The following is a 15,971-nucleotide window of genomic DNA, read 5'->3' on the forward strand; positions in this document are numbered from 1 at the left end:
ATTTACAATAGCCAAATTAGGGAAGCAGTCCAAGTGTCCACTGATAGACGAATAAAGAAGAGGTGGTATATACTTATACAATGGAATATTATTCAGCCATAAAGAATGAAATCTTGCCATTTGCAACAACACGGATGGAGCTAGAGAGTATAATTGTAAGCGAAATAAGTCAGAGAAAGACAAATGCCATATGCTTTCACTCATATGTGGAATTTAAGAAACAACACAAATGAACAAAGGAAAAAAAAAAGAGACAAACTCTTAACTCCAGAGAGCAAACCGATCATTACCAGAGGGGACGTGGGTGGAGGGATGGGTGAGACAGGGGATGGGAAGGAGGGCACTTCTCATGATGCAAAAAAACAAACTAGTAATATACAAAAAATATTTAGCATTACAGAAAAATATAGAAGAACTTCAAAAAACTCAATACCCAGAGATAACCACCGTTAACCGCTTTCTGGATTTTGGGTTTGTTTGCCCTGTAGGTGTCAGGCACCACCCCTTCTGTTTTCATTCCAAGAGCCTCAACCCTCCTGCCCCTTTGTCCTTCCTTTCCCCCGTGGGGCAGATTTCCAATTCCTAAGCATCTAATCATCAACCTATGTAATGTTTGGCTCTGGCCTGAAAAAAAAACTATTTAGAATGCTAATTTTAATCCCAAGGAGCCTGTTCTACTTTATATGTTTGAGATTCTGAATTTTCCAAACCTATGAAATACTAATTATTAAGTTATAGAGGTATTTCCCACTAAATTAAATTAATAGACTTACTCATTTTATAGTTTAATAAGGGAGTATTAAAACATGAGCTGTACCTTATTTATAATTGTAAGAAAAGTGATAAACATCTAAATGCCATCAATAAGACTAGTTTAAATAAATAATGTACATCCACACAATGGAATGCTATGAACCCATTAAAATAGCTTGCTGACATAAAAAGAAAACTAATAAACATGGCAAGATATTCACAACAAATTGCTGAGTGAAAAAACCCCAAATTTAGCACAGAACAGGGTATTTTGTTTGTTTTCACTGATGTAAAATTGGATACATATGTATGTACATGCACAGAAAACTATCTGTAAGGAGGCAAACAATCTATTTCTTTAATTCCTACTGTGTAAGAGATGCTCACTAAAATCATTATGATAGATATCCATGTCATAGGGGAAAATTGGATAACACATATTATCACGCATGTTTGTGGGGGAACCTATTTGCTTGACTAAAAGTACTTTTTTCCTTTGCTCTAGAATAATGAACTACAAAGCAGGTTGGACTATTTAATAGAAATCCAGGCCAAGCCTGAGGTGGAGACCAGAGAGATTGGAGTGGGCTGCGATCTTCTCCCCAGGTATTTGGAAATTTCCTATTTTTCTGACTCAAATTCCTCTCTGACTTAAGAAAATACTTTATGGGGCTGTGATTACCAGAATTGCATTCTTTCTATCAAAAATATTTTTGCAAAGATAAACAGCAACTGCCGAGGGGTCTGGCTCGTTCCTGTGGGAGCGGGGGCATTGTGCAGGACAGAGGGGGTAGTGAAGAGAAGGCTGGGGAAGCCACGTCCGAGAGGGATGGGCCCTGTTAGGAAGTGCATGCATTTGATCCCCCATCCAGTCATTCATTCCCTCAGCAACCATCTGGTGAGTACCGTCCCTGTGCCAGACACTTACGGAGAGGAATGAGATTCGGCTCCTGCTCCACATGCAGTCGGAAGGGCAGACAGGCGCGGAGGCGGACATTTACAACAGTGCGAGAGGGACCTGTAAGGGGCTTTGGTAACATAGAGGAGGGAGGGTCTAAAGCTTCAACAAATTCATCTCTTCCCCGGTGCCAGGACACAGTCTAGTCAAGCACTGGCTCAGCGTCACAAATAAATTGATCTGTTTCAGTCACCACAGATGAACGGTAACCACAACCTCGTTTGTTCAGTTGCCTTTCTGAGCTCGAGGGCTGACCTGCTTGTCTTTAAGCTGCTCCCCATACCCATGCCTGGGTCTCTCCCTAATAAGATTAGAGTCTGTGATCTAGTAACCAACCCACCATCTCTAGGTGCTCGAAACTGTGCTCGGCTCAAAGAGGACATAAAACAAGGTGATAATGAGGATGCCAACAGCATGTGGCTTGTGATTTAGGTAACCAAAGTCACAAAGTACCTCATATACTGTGTGTAGGAGGGTGAATTCCTGTGTGATCAGGGGCATCTGTGTGTGTTGTGTTTGGCATTAGGCCAGAAAAATGCAGAATCCTGGAACCTTGAATGGTTAAATCTGGTGGGAAATGGTGGTGAGTCCATCACCAAGCTGGGATGTCAAATACCTTGGGTCTAGTCCTCCTTGCTAGCAGCAGGATGCATTCAGGCCGGACTGTTTTTGCTGGGGCCTCCGTTTCCCAATTTGTAAAGTCAGTGGTTTTGAGTAGATGATTTCTCAGGTTTAACCAGCTTAAGCAGGGAAAAGATACATAAATAGACTTGAGGTCCCATCAATATGGGGGACGAAGTCCATGATAAAAATATAGGCAAAAAGAATGGTCATGTCCAGGGACTCTGAAATATAAATAGTTTCGCCATTTCTCTCCTTTTTTATTTTTCAGGAACCAAGTGGTTTAGTCCACTTTAATTGCCCACATAATAAATCTTGTTTGGCTTAAGACGGGCACAAAACTATGTCTGAAACCAATAAATTGTTTGTTTTCTAATTCCCACATTTTGGCTTAAAACAAGGTTTTCAATTTGTATGCCGAAGGATAGCCTGAAGCAAACTTTTATGGCTAAGTTATGAAACCACAAAGCGGTTTTCATAATGGAAGTGCTGACAGACCCTTAACTTATGGCCATGGTGAACTTGGAAGCCACTTCAGCATCTAAAAGCAGCTTTTCCATAAATGTAGCATTTGGTTTCCCCCAGGATCCATCTTAGCGCTTTCACTGCGTAGGTCAGTCAGCAGAGGAAATGAAAGCTACATATCCGAGTTTCCGAAAAGGCAGGGTAAGATTCCATTTGTTTCCTCTCCGATATTTATTAAGTGCCTACTACGTGAAAGGGGCCACGCGGGCTGGAGTGGCAAGGAACACAGGGTCGTTAGATTTCAGAGCAGTGGTTTCTCACCTGTGCTTCTCTGAGCTGCCTCGCTGGGCTCTGTGCTGGGGCTCAGGGAGAGGCCTCCGGATGCCTTGGGGAGCATGAGGTGAGCAAGGAGCTGGCCTGTGGGGACCCTCCCCCTCCTGAAAAACAAAACGACACAAAACTGAAAAACTCAGTTTTTAGTGTAAGATGTTGGACCCCAAGTAAGATTTTGTTTGAATAAAGAAACTGGAACCCCCTGGTGGAATTTAATCCCCATGTTTTGATAGAGAGCAAAATCGTGGCTCAGAGAGGTAAGTGATTGACTGAAAGCCACACAGCCAGGATTAGAACCTGGGGTGGTACTTGTGTGATTTTAAAAAAATACTCAATAGAGTTGCTAAATTGTACTGTGTATGTTCTAACAAAATTCCTGGTTCTTACTTGGACATTGAACTTGCACCTAATACAAGATCTTACGGTGTTTCCCAGAATATTTTGAAAATGGCCTCCTCTGAAATGTTTTAGATGAATAAAAGTATTGCCTTAAGCCTTAATTCTGCAGATGAGTTTTGTTCTCGCTACCTGTTCTCTTACAAAGAACCAGGCAGTGTGGTCCAGTTGGGGAGCTTCAGGCCGTGGGGCTTTGCTGCCCAGCCAGCTGCCAGCCGAGCACAGCCTTGAGCAAGCTACTTAATCGCTCTGAAGGCTCCATTATTTCATCCTTAAAATGGGAATGAAGAGGACAATATCAAATCTCATAGGGTTTCTATGAGGATTAAATGAAAACATGTATATACAGTATTTAGCATGGTAACTGGTTAAGTACTTAATAAAGAATAGCTATTACTATTAACTAAACCAAAGCCCTGATTTTTCATGTAAGACACCAGATCAAATATAAGTGAATTTGGGTGTGCTAAGACAATTTCATTAACTTATTAGTGATTTTGTTCAACGGATTGATAGTGCTTCAGTATGCATTAAGCTCTCCAATTAAACTCTCTGTGGTTTGGAGCCCTCTAGACAGTGCCTAAAACTCTGGAAGGCCCCGTGGTGGATGAGGCCCCTGTCAGCTGAGATGCCAGAGGGGTCACAGCGTGTTCCGGGTGCTTGCGCACGCGGCCTCACGGGAGAGGAGTGAGCTACCTCGGACTCATTTCTCCCTCTCCCTGGAGGGCTTTCATGCTGCGCTAACAGCGTTTGACTTACAATTATTGCTGCTTGATTTTTATGCTGGAAAAATTCGCAATCAGCCTTTTCTTTACTTACAGACCAGTAAACCCCTTTTGTGACCTCCTCCCCACATCACCACTACTTCCCTATTTGTGCCAACTCTGTGGACTCCAGTGGACAGGGACCCTGGGTTCTCATCCCCTAGCTCAGCACTTTCTTGATGCTCCATAAACATGTGTTGGCTGATCTGCCTCTCGCTGTATCTACAGCTTTAGGCAAATCCCTAATCTCTTTGAGTCTCAGTTTCTCAGCTAGAATTGGAAGATTCTGACAGAATTCCCTGGGGGCCCTGCTGGGCTGGTGAAGTAGGATACAGGCAAAAAGTGCCCAGGGGAGTGGGTGCATTTTCCTCTTTCCGTTGATGCTGCCACGACTTTCCCGGGTCCGGCCCTGAGGTCAGTTCACTGAGGACACCTGTGCTCCAGGACAGCCTCAGTGCCCGTACAGGGCTGTCCCCCTTTAGTCCCACTGCCACCAGGCTGCTGGAGACCTGGGTTCTCTAGGTCTGGTCGACTGAATACCACCTTCTGTCTCTAGTTTCTCAACTCCTTCCTCTCTTCATCTAACCCTTGCATTCCATTCTTTTCAAGAGAGCAAGGATCTTACAGCAGAGCAAGGAGGGAGGGAGGGGGTGAGAAAGGCACTCACTGTGATTTCAGAGACTTTTAAACACCTATTTTTTAAAAAAGACTCAAGAGTTTGATTTAAAGGTTTGATACAGGTTAATGAAAGCCACTGAGAGCAATTTCCAGTCTGCTAGCCTGCCTTCAAAGAGAAAGATGAAAAACAAGAAACAAAAAGAAAAGAAACTTTCTCCTTGCCCCTTAGTGACACTTGGTTTCCAGCAAGCTCATAAATTATGTCTTAATAGGTGTGATGTAATGAAAAATATTCCCCATGGTCATAAGTGCCGGGCACATAGTAAGCGCTTTAAAATGCCAACATTTTCATACTTCTTCTGTTTTAGAGACCAGAACACAAAGTAGCTTTTTGTCAAACAAAGCTTTATTTGCTGACTCTGCTGCTGTTTCCCCCAGAGGACCTGCCCCTTTATGGAATAATAAAAGGTTACCAATAGCCTCAAAGAAAATGGTTGAATTTCAGTTCTGTGGTTGAAATTATTTGTGTTCTTGAGATCCTGTTGTTTCCTAGTGATCCACCACATAAAATACCTCACTTCTTTTTGAAAGGTTGGGATATCGGAGCCTGTTTTTGAAACCCGGAAAGCTCACCTTTATAAATATTTCTGCATTTTACGGGCTTTTAGGATATTATCACCAGAGACCATTTCCTCTACGTGGAATTTTCAGTGGTTGGCAAAATCACCATCTGGCTTCTGCCCCGGCACTCCACTAACCTGCCTGGTCAGGTCCCTGGGGACCCCTGAATTCCCAGATCTTGTGGATTCCTCTGTGGCAGGTGACACTCTGACCATTCACTCCTGGAAATCCCTTGTCCTCTGGTTTCCTTCCTCATCCATACATTTAGTGATAGTTCTATGCCCGGCCTGAGTGAGCTGCTAGTCATGAAGAGGAGTGTGGCTTTCAGCCTTCAGGAAATTGTGACTAGCAGAGGATGTGTAGACCAGAGGGGACAACGGGGTGCTTCTAGTGGTGTGTCAGAAGCCTAGGGGTGCCTCAGTTGGTTAAGTGTCTGCCTTCGGATTATGATCCCAGGGTCCTGGGATAGGCCCCCATCCATCCGGCTCCCTGTTCAGTGGGGAGTCTGCTTCTCCCTCTCCCTCTGCCTCGCCCCCAGCTCATGCTCTGTCTCGCTCTCTCACGCGCTCTCTCTCAAATAAATAAATAAATAAAATCTTTTAAAAAAACAAAAAGGAAGCCTGTATGACAGCCCTTCTCAAGGTGTATGTGGGGAGGATAGTTTGGAAAGCACGGAAAAGACATACTGAATCTCTTGGGGAGACAGGTGAATTTAAAATTTCCCCCAAGCTTCTAATACACCCCATTAAGAAGCAATACGCCAACTACAGTTGACAATCACTGCAGGGTAGTGGGAAGTGTTAACTGCTGGGAGAGTTTAGCAAAAGTGGACCTTGTGGAAGCAGAAAATTGAGCACCACTACTCAAGGGAACAGACAAAAAGCACAAAAAGAAAGGAATGCTCATTTCTATCACTGGGGTGGGAAATCTGGGAAATTGTCATATAGGAGGGGATATTGGTTTGAGTCTTGAAATATAGGCAGGAATTCTTCAGATGCATTGGATTAGGGAAGCAGTCAAGGCAAAGGGGATGACATGGGAATGGCAGTGTGGCAATGGGGACAACTGTGTTTCTTAGCAAGGCCAGATGGGAGATACGACAGGAGACAGCAGAGGGCCTTTAAGACCATACACAGGAGCTTAGACTTCATCCCAGAAGCAATGGGGAGACTTTGAAGTTTTAAGAATGGTATTATACTTCGATCATCAGGAAGATCTCTTTGACAGCATGCTGGGTGGAGGATTTGAGGAGGAGGAAGACTCTGCCAACACCAGAGGGAGGGAGACCATTTAGAATACTACTCCAGGATTCAAAGATAGATTCTGAGAAGCTGAACTAGGCCAGGGGCTGAGGGAACAGAGAAGGCACGTGACAAAACGGTAGTTGAGGAGGTAGATTCCACATCGCTTTGTGAATGACAGGCTATGGGCCATTCAGGGAAGGGAGCTGACTCCAATCTCACACACGCAACTTGTCACTGCATTAGTGGGGAGAAGGAACGTAGCTGCTGTAACAAAAAGCCCACAGACCTCGGCTTAGCAAAACCAAGACCGATTTCTCATGTTACAGTGCAAGACCAGCTGGCATGGGCCTCACGGCACGTAGTCATTCACGAGCCCGGATTCCTCCAGCTAGTCACCCTGCCTGGGCTTTGGAGTCCTCTTGAGCCCTCCACTATATTCTCTGCATGAAAGGGAAGAGACTGGGCATAGAGGATTATGTAGGAGAATTTTATGGGCTAAACCTGGAAGTAATATACATCACTTCTGTCCATTTAGTCACATGGCCCATCAAATTGCAAAGGACGCTGGGAAAGGTAGTTGTGTGTCCAGGAGGAAAAAGAAATGGGGAGATTTTCTCCATCTCAGCCACCAAATCCTGGTTAATTCTACCTCCCCAATATCTCCCTACCCTTTCCTTGATACTTCACCTCCAGTGTTAGTTAGAATTCCAGCTCTCATGATCTCTTACCACCTAAATATCAAAAAAAATCTAACTCACCTTCTGCCTCCAGACTAACCCCTCTGCAGTCAACCTGCCAAGGAACCCTGCTAGAATAAAGAGATGAGCATATCCTGCCCCTCCTTGCAAATCTTTAGTGGCTCTGTGTCCCCTTCTAAACTCCTTAGCAGGGCACACAGGCCTGGTCTTCTGCCACTTTCCACCAAGAGCTCTTTGCTCCAGTCCTACCAAACAGGTCTCCTTTCCACACCCACGGCCCTTGCGCTCACCCTTTTTGGCCCCTTGCACTTGAATTCCCATCTCCTCCTTGACCACCTGAGGACCGCCTGGGCACCCTGCAAGACTCCCCTCTCTGTGCACATTTCCAGATGCCCTCCTAAGTGCCGCTAACTCGTTCTGCCCTCAGTGTGCCCATAATATGTTAATTCTTGTATTGCTCACAGTCCTGACAGGACAGGAAGACTGAAGAGACTGGGATGAAGGGACTATTTATGAAGGTTTCGGCAGCTCTGAGAGAAGTGAACAAGGGGCAGTGGCGTACTCTGGAGCTGGCATAGTGGGAACTGTTACCAGCCTGGGCCTGAAGAGGCAGGGGGAGGAAGCCGGGAGGACAGGCAAAGGGGAGAGCTGTAAGCTGTGGCCTTCGCTAGGGCAATGCGGCCAACTTCCAAGCTGCAGCCTGGCCAGGAGGGAACAGAGGTCCTGACCCGTCTGTCCTTGCAGCCTCTCATCCCCTGCTACCAGTTCCCAACTGCTCAGAACCCACTGGGAGCTAAAGGGTAAGGGAACCCATGGACACTGACCTTCAGGTCAGCTTCCCAAGGGCACAGAGTGAGGTGGAGACAGGGAAGAGTTAATCTGAACGGGCAAATGGAGAATATCCAGCACGGCTCATTATGTGTCTCTTATTACAGTTATTCATGCACATCCCTTTCCCACCAAAATAGGAGTTCCTTAAATACATGGTTTTTTATTCTTCTGAATTATCGATGCTTAGCACAACCTTTGAAAGTTGCTAAAGGGTCACTTGCGCGGCTCAGCCGGTTAAGCGTCTGATTCTTGATTTCAGCTCAGGTCATGATCTCAGGGTCCTGGGATCGAGCCCCACATCAGGCTCTGTGCTCAGCAGGGAGCCTGCTTAAGATTCTCTCCTCCTCTCTCTGCCCCTCCCTCCGCTCAGCTCTCTCTCAAAAAAAAATCAATCTTAAAAAAGTTGCTAAAAATAAAGGCCCCTCCTATAATATTTAAATGGAAAATTCAACTGACTCAATCAGTTTATAAAATTTTAGGCTACAGCGGTGGCAAAACCATTTCCTAGAATTGTCTTACATGAAGAATATGGTGAGTTTTGTTCCATCTTCCTGACCTGCCTTTTCTCATTTCTCAGCCCAACAGGTAGGACTCGTGAAATCTCGATGCCTTCCAGGAACTATACCCCATACACACGGGTCCTGGAGTTAACCATGAAGAAAACACTGACTTAGGCACCTGGAGACACACACTTTGTACAGATGGACAAAAGCCCTAGAACCATGTGGCTTGAGGTCTGGGAAGGGTGACTACTGCTTCCTCCTATACAAGTTTCAGCCACAAAGACTGCTGAGGTCCTGATCTACTTCTAAAACATGAAGGAAAAGTGGGGGAGGGCAGGAAAGAGAGCTTTCAAGGTCATATTTCAAACACCCAACCATGCTTTACTGGGCCATCATTAGCTTTCCGAGTAGACACTGAAATTCTGTCAGGAGAATTCCCTCACAATTCATTTTCTGGTTTATTAGCCTTTGGTTGGGAGGAAAAAGGGCATTAATTTGAAATTTCATGTTATTCCCGCCAGGATCATTTGTTACAGCATGAAGGTTTTATTCACCCATAAAAGTATTAGAGGTGGTGTTTCTCTGGTGCCCAGAAGCCTGTCCACAGGCGCAGGGGCACCTGGGGAGACCTGACCCTGCCAGGGAAGGGTCCTCTCTCTTGGTGTCCAGGATCTGTGTGGGGTTGTGGGAGCCATGGGTGGAGACTGGCCTCCTGCAGGCACAAGTGCCTCATTCCGATGTGCTAATCCCTTGGTTTAATTTGTGCCTTATGCCTTCATGGGGCTCACCGAAATCAGTGTATTTATTTCACCTGTGATTTTTCTTTTTCCCTTTCTAACTGAAAGAGAATTTTGTATGTTGTGGACATGTAATCATTTAATGTTTTCAGTATCAATTGGTGTTTCTGTTAAATGAATAATGTGTTCATGCATGCTCTACTTTGATATTATAACCTATGTCACATATGTTTAATAAATGCCATATATTTTGTCCTACCTATGTTGTCTCTGGATTTCATCCATGGTCAGGTAGAAGGGGTAGAGAGCAGAATGGGGCTTGGGAGTGTCAAAGTCAGCACCCAGGGATTTTTCGGTCAGTACAGTCCATAGAAGCATTTATAAACCATAAGATAGGGTGTGTGTGTGAGAGAGTACCAGCATATGTAGCAGCGTGTGTGTGTGTGTGTGTGTGTGTGTTTAAACCCTGAAATTTATCTAGTTAACGCTAATAGTACATAGTAATTCTATCTTCCTGAAATGAAAAACATCTTTGTATGCAAGGTTTTGTCCTAAATAAAAAAATAACATCGTATAATAACGCCTCTATCAATATTTTCATTTCAATCCTTCTTGGCTTTCTTAAAACACACACACAATTGTTTTTAAAACACATATGGCACTATGTTGAAAAGCAGAATCGTGGTATTTAGGAACATGGGCTCTAGAGACTGAGCTCAGTCACTAGTGTATGCTTTGGGCAAGTTAAAGAACCTCTTCAAGCCCCTATTAGATGGGATCTGTGATAGTTATTTCTTAGCTGGAGTTGGTGGGAAGATTAAATGACTTAATATCCATGAAGTTCTAAAATAGTGCTTGGCACACAGTAGGCACTTAATAAGTGCTATTCTCATTACATACTTTGTAACCTCTTTTCACTTACTATATTATGATCATTCTATACAGATATGGATATATAGATCTGTGCCACTGTTTCTTACAGTTAACTGGATTCCATATTATTGATGTACTATGATTTACTTGTCCTACCCCCTCATGTTGGAATTTGGGAAGTTGTCTTTAATTTTCTTAAGCAGTCCTCTGATGAATCATCTTATACATACACCTTTGTACACTTGCCTAATTACTTTTTCAGGATAAATTCCTACAAGAGGAATCACTGGGTCGGGTCAAAAATCATGCAAACTTAAAGTCTTTTGGTGCATATGGTCCAGTTGGGCCTGCTGAAATTTGTGTCCATGTAAATTCTTACAACAGGATGAGAATGGGGTTTCCTGACCCCTTTGCCAACACTGGGAATGAGAAATGAAGGACTGTATAAAGTTGCCTGCTTTAGGCAGACCTGTCCCCCAAACAGGCAGTGAAAAAAATTCCTTCAGGATATTGCCTTTGGATCCCTGAGCTGAGGGACTGTGCAGGTGTGAGCTGCAGGCCTGTAGGCGTCCCCAGGGCCCAGAGAGAGCATGGCAGCAAACACGAAACAGGCCTGGGCTTTGAGGGAGTGGGCTTTCCCCCAAGATCCCAGAATCAGAGAAGGCCTGCTGCTTAGTCAGAGGCAAGAGCCAGCCATGGAGACAGAAAAAAATTCAGGCCATGCGACTGAGTCTGAGTCTGGGTGGGACCTGCCCCAGAGGGCAGATCTCAGGGCAGGGCAGGAGGGACATTTGGCAAGTGCTTGGAGTTGAGTGATGATGACGTGCCTTCCTCCCACTAGAGGGTGCACCAACCAAGGCTGGCCCCTGAGCCGGTGGTGAGTCTACCCTGGGAACCCTCTTCCTCCCCCAAAAATGCTATCTTCCTGCTCCAGGAGCTCCAGGGTGGTCCCCCAAGGGCAAGGGGTGGGGTGGGGGCATGTGACAGGAAGGGCAGGATTCCTTCCTGTCTTGGCTCAGGCCACATTAGACCACAGCACTCTTCTTGATATCCAGACTCTGGAAGCCCAGTTCAGTGCAACCCAAAGCATTACAGGTGCTGCCTGCCAGATGCAGGGGAGACAGGTATGTGCACCTTGAGACCCTTGCCTCTCCAAAATTGTTCCGAGAGTCGGTTTCCTCCTGATCTTTACCATCTCTGAATCCCAGGGGGACTTTTTTCTGAGACTTCTCTTGTCTTCTTACATCTAGTGACTGATCATGAGGTCCATTTCCTGTCTCTCCCAAGATGTGAGCTCCTTGGGGGTCATTTCCCATGAAGGAGGGGATTCATTCCAAACCTCGATAATCATGAAGAAATCTACAAATGGAAAGTCTTCCAGAAAGAGCCCTGGCTGGGGAAATACAGGAGACCAAGAGTTACTAAGCTAGGCCCAGCATATATCCACTAAATCTTTGCAACCACTCATTGTGTGTAGAAGATGTTACTAGTGCCATTTTGTGGACAAGGAAACTGAAACTCAAAGAGAGATGAAAATTGTCTGAAACCACGCAGGCCTGCTTCCAGAACACAGGTGGGAAGCCTGGGGTCGGTCTCAAGTCCGCCACTAAGTCACAATACCCGTTTGGTCGGGCCACTTCAAACTCAGCGCTCCCATACGCAGTTTTGCCTAGAAATGGAATTACACCCCCTCAGAGGCTGGCTGTGCAGATCACGCGAGAGAGAATGGAAAAATTTTCCAGCACTGCACCAGAGACATGCCAACAGTTGATACTTGCATTACTGTAATTACTGGGAATGAGGTGTTGCATCATGAATATTTGCAAATCTAAGGATTTCCTCTTATTGGACACAGACTAGAGACTCAATGAATATTAGTGGGACTGTGCAGGAGGGAAATAGGGAAAAAAATGTTCCTGGATAAACAGAGTAAATAAACTGTAGTCTCCTTTTCCTCATATGTGAATTTGAGAATAACCCATTTGAATTTGTCAGAGAAGGGAAAGCCCCAAAGGGAGACTGGAGATGTGTTTCCGGGAAGAGGGGCCAGAGGCAAAAAGACCAGAGGGAGACTTGCCGCTAAATTTTGGGGTAATTTGTTGGACAGGATTAGATTATTAATACATGGTAGAGAGTATAAATTGTTTTAGCACCATTTGTTGAAAAGACTACCCATTTCCCCCAGATTCGCTTTGGTAACATTGTCAAAACCAATTGGCCATATTTGCATTGGTCTATTTCTGTACTCATTACTGTTATATTGATCTATTTGCCCATCTTATTCTAATAAGCCTTGAAATCACGTGGCATAGGCTCTCTGACTTTGTTCTTCCTTTTTGAAGTTGTTTTGGCTATTCTAGATCCCTTGTATTTCCATGAGTTTTACAGTCTGTCCATTTCTATCCAAAGGCTCTAGGACTTTGATTGGCATTGCACTGAATGAATAGATCACCAAGGAGAACACCAAGACTTCACTAAGTGGGAAGCCTGGGTGGCTCAGTCGGTTGAGCGGCCGACTCTTGGTTATGGCTCAGGTCTTGATCTCATGGGTCCTGGGATTGAGCCCAACATAGAGCACCCCAATTGGGTTCCCTGCTCAGCAGGGAGCCTGCTTAAGATTCTCTCTCCCCTTCCCCATCTGCCCCAACCCCCACTTGCATTCTCTCTCTCAAGTAAGTAAATCTTAAAAAAAAAAAAAAAAAAACCCCACAAAAACCAAAAAACCTCACTGCTGAGTGTCAGGCCAACTTGGAGCAATATCACAGCCTAGCTGGTAGTACTAGGTCAGATCCCGAATGGTAGGGCTGCTTCTCCCTTCTTCAGTTGGGAAGGTACCAGGTAAAAATTTCCATAATGTATTTTGATAAAGGTATAGTATAATCTTTGTGGAATTCCGAACAAAATATTCTAAGAAACATTAATTTGTGCCCAAGGGCCATAAAACTCATGTAATTTGAATGCAATAAAATATAAATAAATAGCAAACAGTTCTTAGGGGTTTTCTCTTAATTTTTCAACACATACTTTCGAGTTTTAACATATAGCATTTACAGCATTCACCTTCCTGAATTAGGGGTGGGAGGGGGTTAAGAAATAATTAGTAGGCAATTTTTTGGCCCTGGAACTTTTCTTGTAAATGTTTTCTTTGGCAGCCATACTCTTGAGAACAGGAAGTTACTCTCTTGTTACAGATTTAAGACTTTTCTGAGCCAAATAACAGAAAGCTGGATTAGTTCTGAAATGAAGAGGGGAAAAAAAAACAACTCTAGGCTCTTGCTGGAGATTAATGACATCTTGCAAATATTTTAATTCTCTGCTTTCCTCTTAACTTGCCACCTCCTAAACAAAACACATTCAGCCTGAAAAAACTTAACTGGTCACTTTGTGGCCCAACCCTAAAATAAAATATCTTTATGGTACCCACGAATTTATTTAAACATTTTTGGGGGGCTGGGGAAGGAAATTAGGACTGTCTCAAGTTAACCTTTTTTGGTCCCCAAATCCCCAAAATGGAATTGAAAATAGAAAATATAGTCATAAAGATGCTGATGTTTCCATGGTGATCATAAAGATTTATCATTTTGTTTAAAATGTTTTTTTTAATAGAGAAAAATGTTATATCAAGCTTTGTAAAAAAATGTTTGAGATGCATACAAATAATTCTTTAGGAAATGTTCAAAATAACAGAATTATAACCTTTGACTATAGCACTTACTAGTCTCACTATAAAACAAGGCAACTGGTTTCCTCCCAGAAAAGGCTGAGTCTTTTTGAGTGAAAATTCATCTTTTACACTGAATTCTAGAGAAAAAAAAAAAAAGAAAAACCTGTAATCTCAATGAAATTTATAATCTAGGGGGACATTAATGCTATAAATTATCAGAGAATCATTTGTGGGGATTCTTGTTTGTTTAAAAATTTTATTTTTTTGATTTGAGAGAGAGAGTACTCAGGAGGGGCAGAGGGAGAGAATCTCCAGCAGATACTCCACCGAGTGCAGAGCCCCACATGGGGCTTGATCCCAGGACCCTGAGATCATGATCTGAGCTGGAATCAAGAGTCGGATGCTTAACTGATTGAGCCACCCAGGCGCCCCATTTGTTGGGATTTGTAAAACATAGAAGACCTTAGGAAAACTGACATTCGGAGGTAAAGAACACTTTACTATAACAAGTATATATCTTGTACTAGTGACCCAGAAGTTTCTGTGGGATTAACTGTAGCCTCTCAGAAAAGAAAAATGTTGGGCAAAATTTTCCATTTATACTTGTATGACATACCCAAAGTCAAATGCCCTGGTGGCCCAGGGTCTGCACAGAGGTGCAAAGGTCTGGTGTAGGCTGGTTGGGGGAATGTTCACGCAGATAATAAGTACATGCCTGCCCATCTTAAAGCCACTCAAATTCATGATTTTGAGAAACTCGGTCCTGCCAAAAAAATCCATTTGTAGACTGGATGTGGCCACAGACCCACAATTTGCAACCCTTTATTTACATTATCTAATGGTTTTTTTCCTATGCATTATTAAAAAAAAATACTTATTCCTTCAAAGCACCCTTTTCTCTTGTCTGCTTGAAATGATGTTCCTCTCACATCATTCATTATAGTTTGCTTGTCTTCTATTTTGACAACTCCAGGGTTTTTTAAAACCTTATAAACAATCTTAAATTACTCAGAGCTGTCATCCACTAGATATAAAAATTAAATTAAGCTCAAGAATTCTAGGTGATGGAAGACACTATCCAGTTCCAGAAGATATGGGCAAGTATGGGAGTACAGCAAGGGTTGATAAAACCTGAAACGTCATCACTGTTGGATGAGTATTTATTTAAAGGGAGCTACCTGCTTCCTGGTTTACTGCATACCAAATATTTCTTCTCAACATTTATGAGCTTAAATAGATGCAGATGTTGCCAAAGAATGTATCATAACATTAATCATCCTAGAATCATATAATTTAAGCACTGAAAGGCATCTTGGAGTTTGTCTGGTTCAATACCCTCATTTATAAAACAGGAGAAAACGGAGACCCAGAGAAATTAATGGACTGGCCACAAAGTTAGTGGTACATAAACCCTCTCCCTGCAAAAACACAGTTGGGGATTGACAACCACCTCTTCAGTTCTTGGATCTGGATCACCTTCACTGTCCTATATACTCCAAATTTTTTAGGAAGAAAATCAAGGACTTTTTCTGAATAATTCTCCCAACTATATATTCCGTGGGTGTCCCTTGCACCTCCCCCTCCCCCCACTTCCCCTAGCTGAAGCTTTTCAGAGCTGTGTTCTTTTTCGTGCAAGACAGATTAAAGGTGACCAGACACTTGATTCTGGTCAGGTCTCGCGAGAGGAGAGGCATAGTCAGCTTTCTCTAACGCCATCCTCCTGCCGGCCACCAGTGTCTTTATTTCATAGCCTCTGATAGACATCAGACTCCAAAGAGTGAGATATATGGTGTGCTGACGTTGTAGTAGAGTTTTGGTTCTTCTTTCCCTCCATGAAAGGCACAACTCTGAACTCCATGCCCTGTAACACTTGAAAGGAAAGGAAATTATAC

The 15,971-nt window shown here is 43.6% G+C and overlaps 1 protein-coding gene across 2 annotated transcripts in view; it reads left to right on the top strand.

Moving 5' to 3' along the window:
* Window positions 1–9,800, top strand: part of MYZAP (myocardial zonula adherens protein) — an 86,175-nt gene extending 76,375 nt beyond the window's left edge. For both annotated transcript variants that reach the window (XM_025883829.2, XM_073877076.1), the window contains 2 exons: window positions 1,259–1,359; window positions 8,880–9,800. In XM_025883829.2, coding sequence (XP_025739614.1) covers window positions 1,259–1,359; window positions 8,880–8,976 — 198 coding nt within the window. In that variant the 3' untranslated portion in view covers window positions 8,977–9,800. The remainder of the gene's footprint in view (window positions 1–1,258; window positions 1,360–8,879) is intronic.
* Window positions 9,801–15,971: the final 6,171 nt, after the last annotated feature.

Source organism: Callorhinus ursinus, unplaced genomic scaffold (genome assembly GCF_003265705.2).
Source record: "Callorhinus ursinus isolate GAN/ISIS: 27379988/994484 unplaced genomic scaffold, GSC_fseal_2.0 scaffold25, whole genome shotgun sequence".
In the NCBI taxonomy this organism is placed as follows: domain Eukaryota; kingdom Metazoa; phylum Chordata; class Mammalia; order Carnivora; family Otariidae; genus Callorhinus; species Callorhinus ursinus.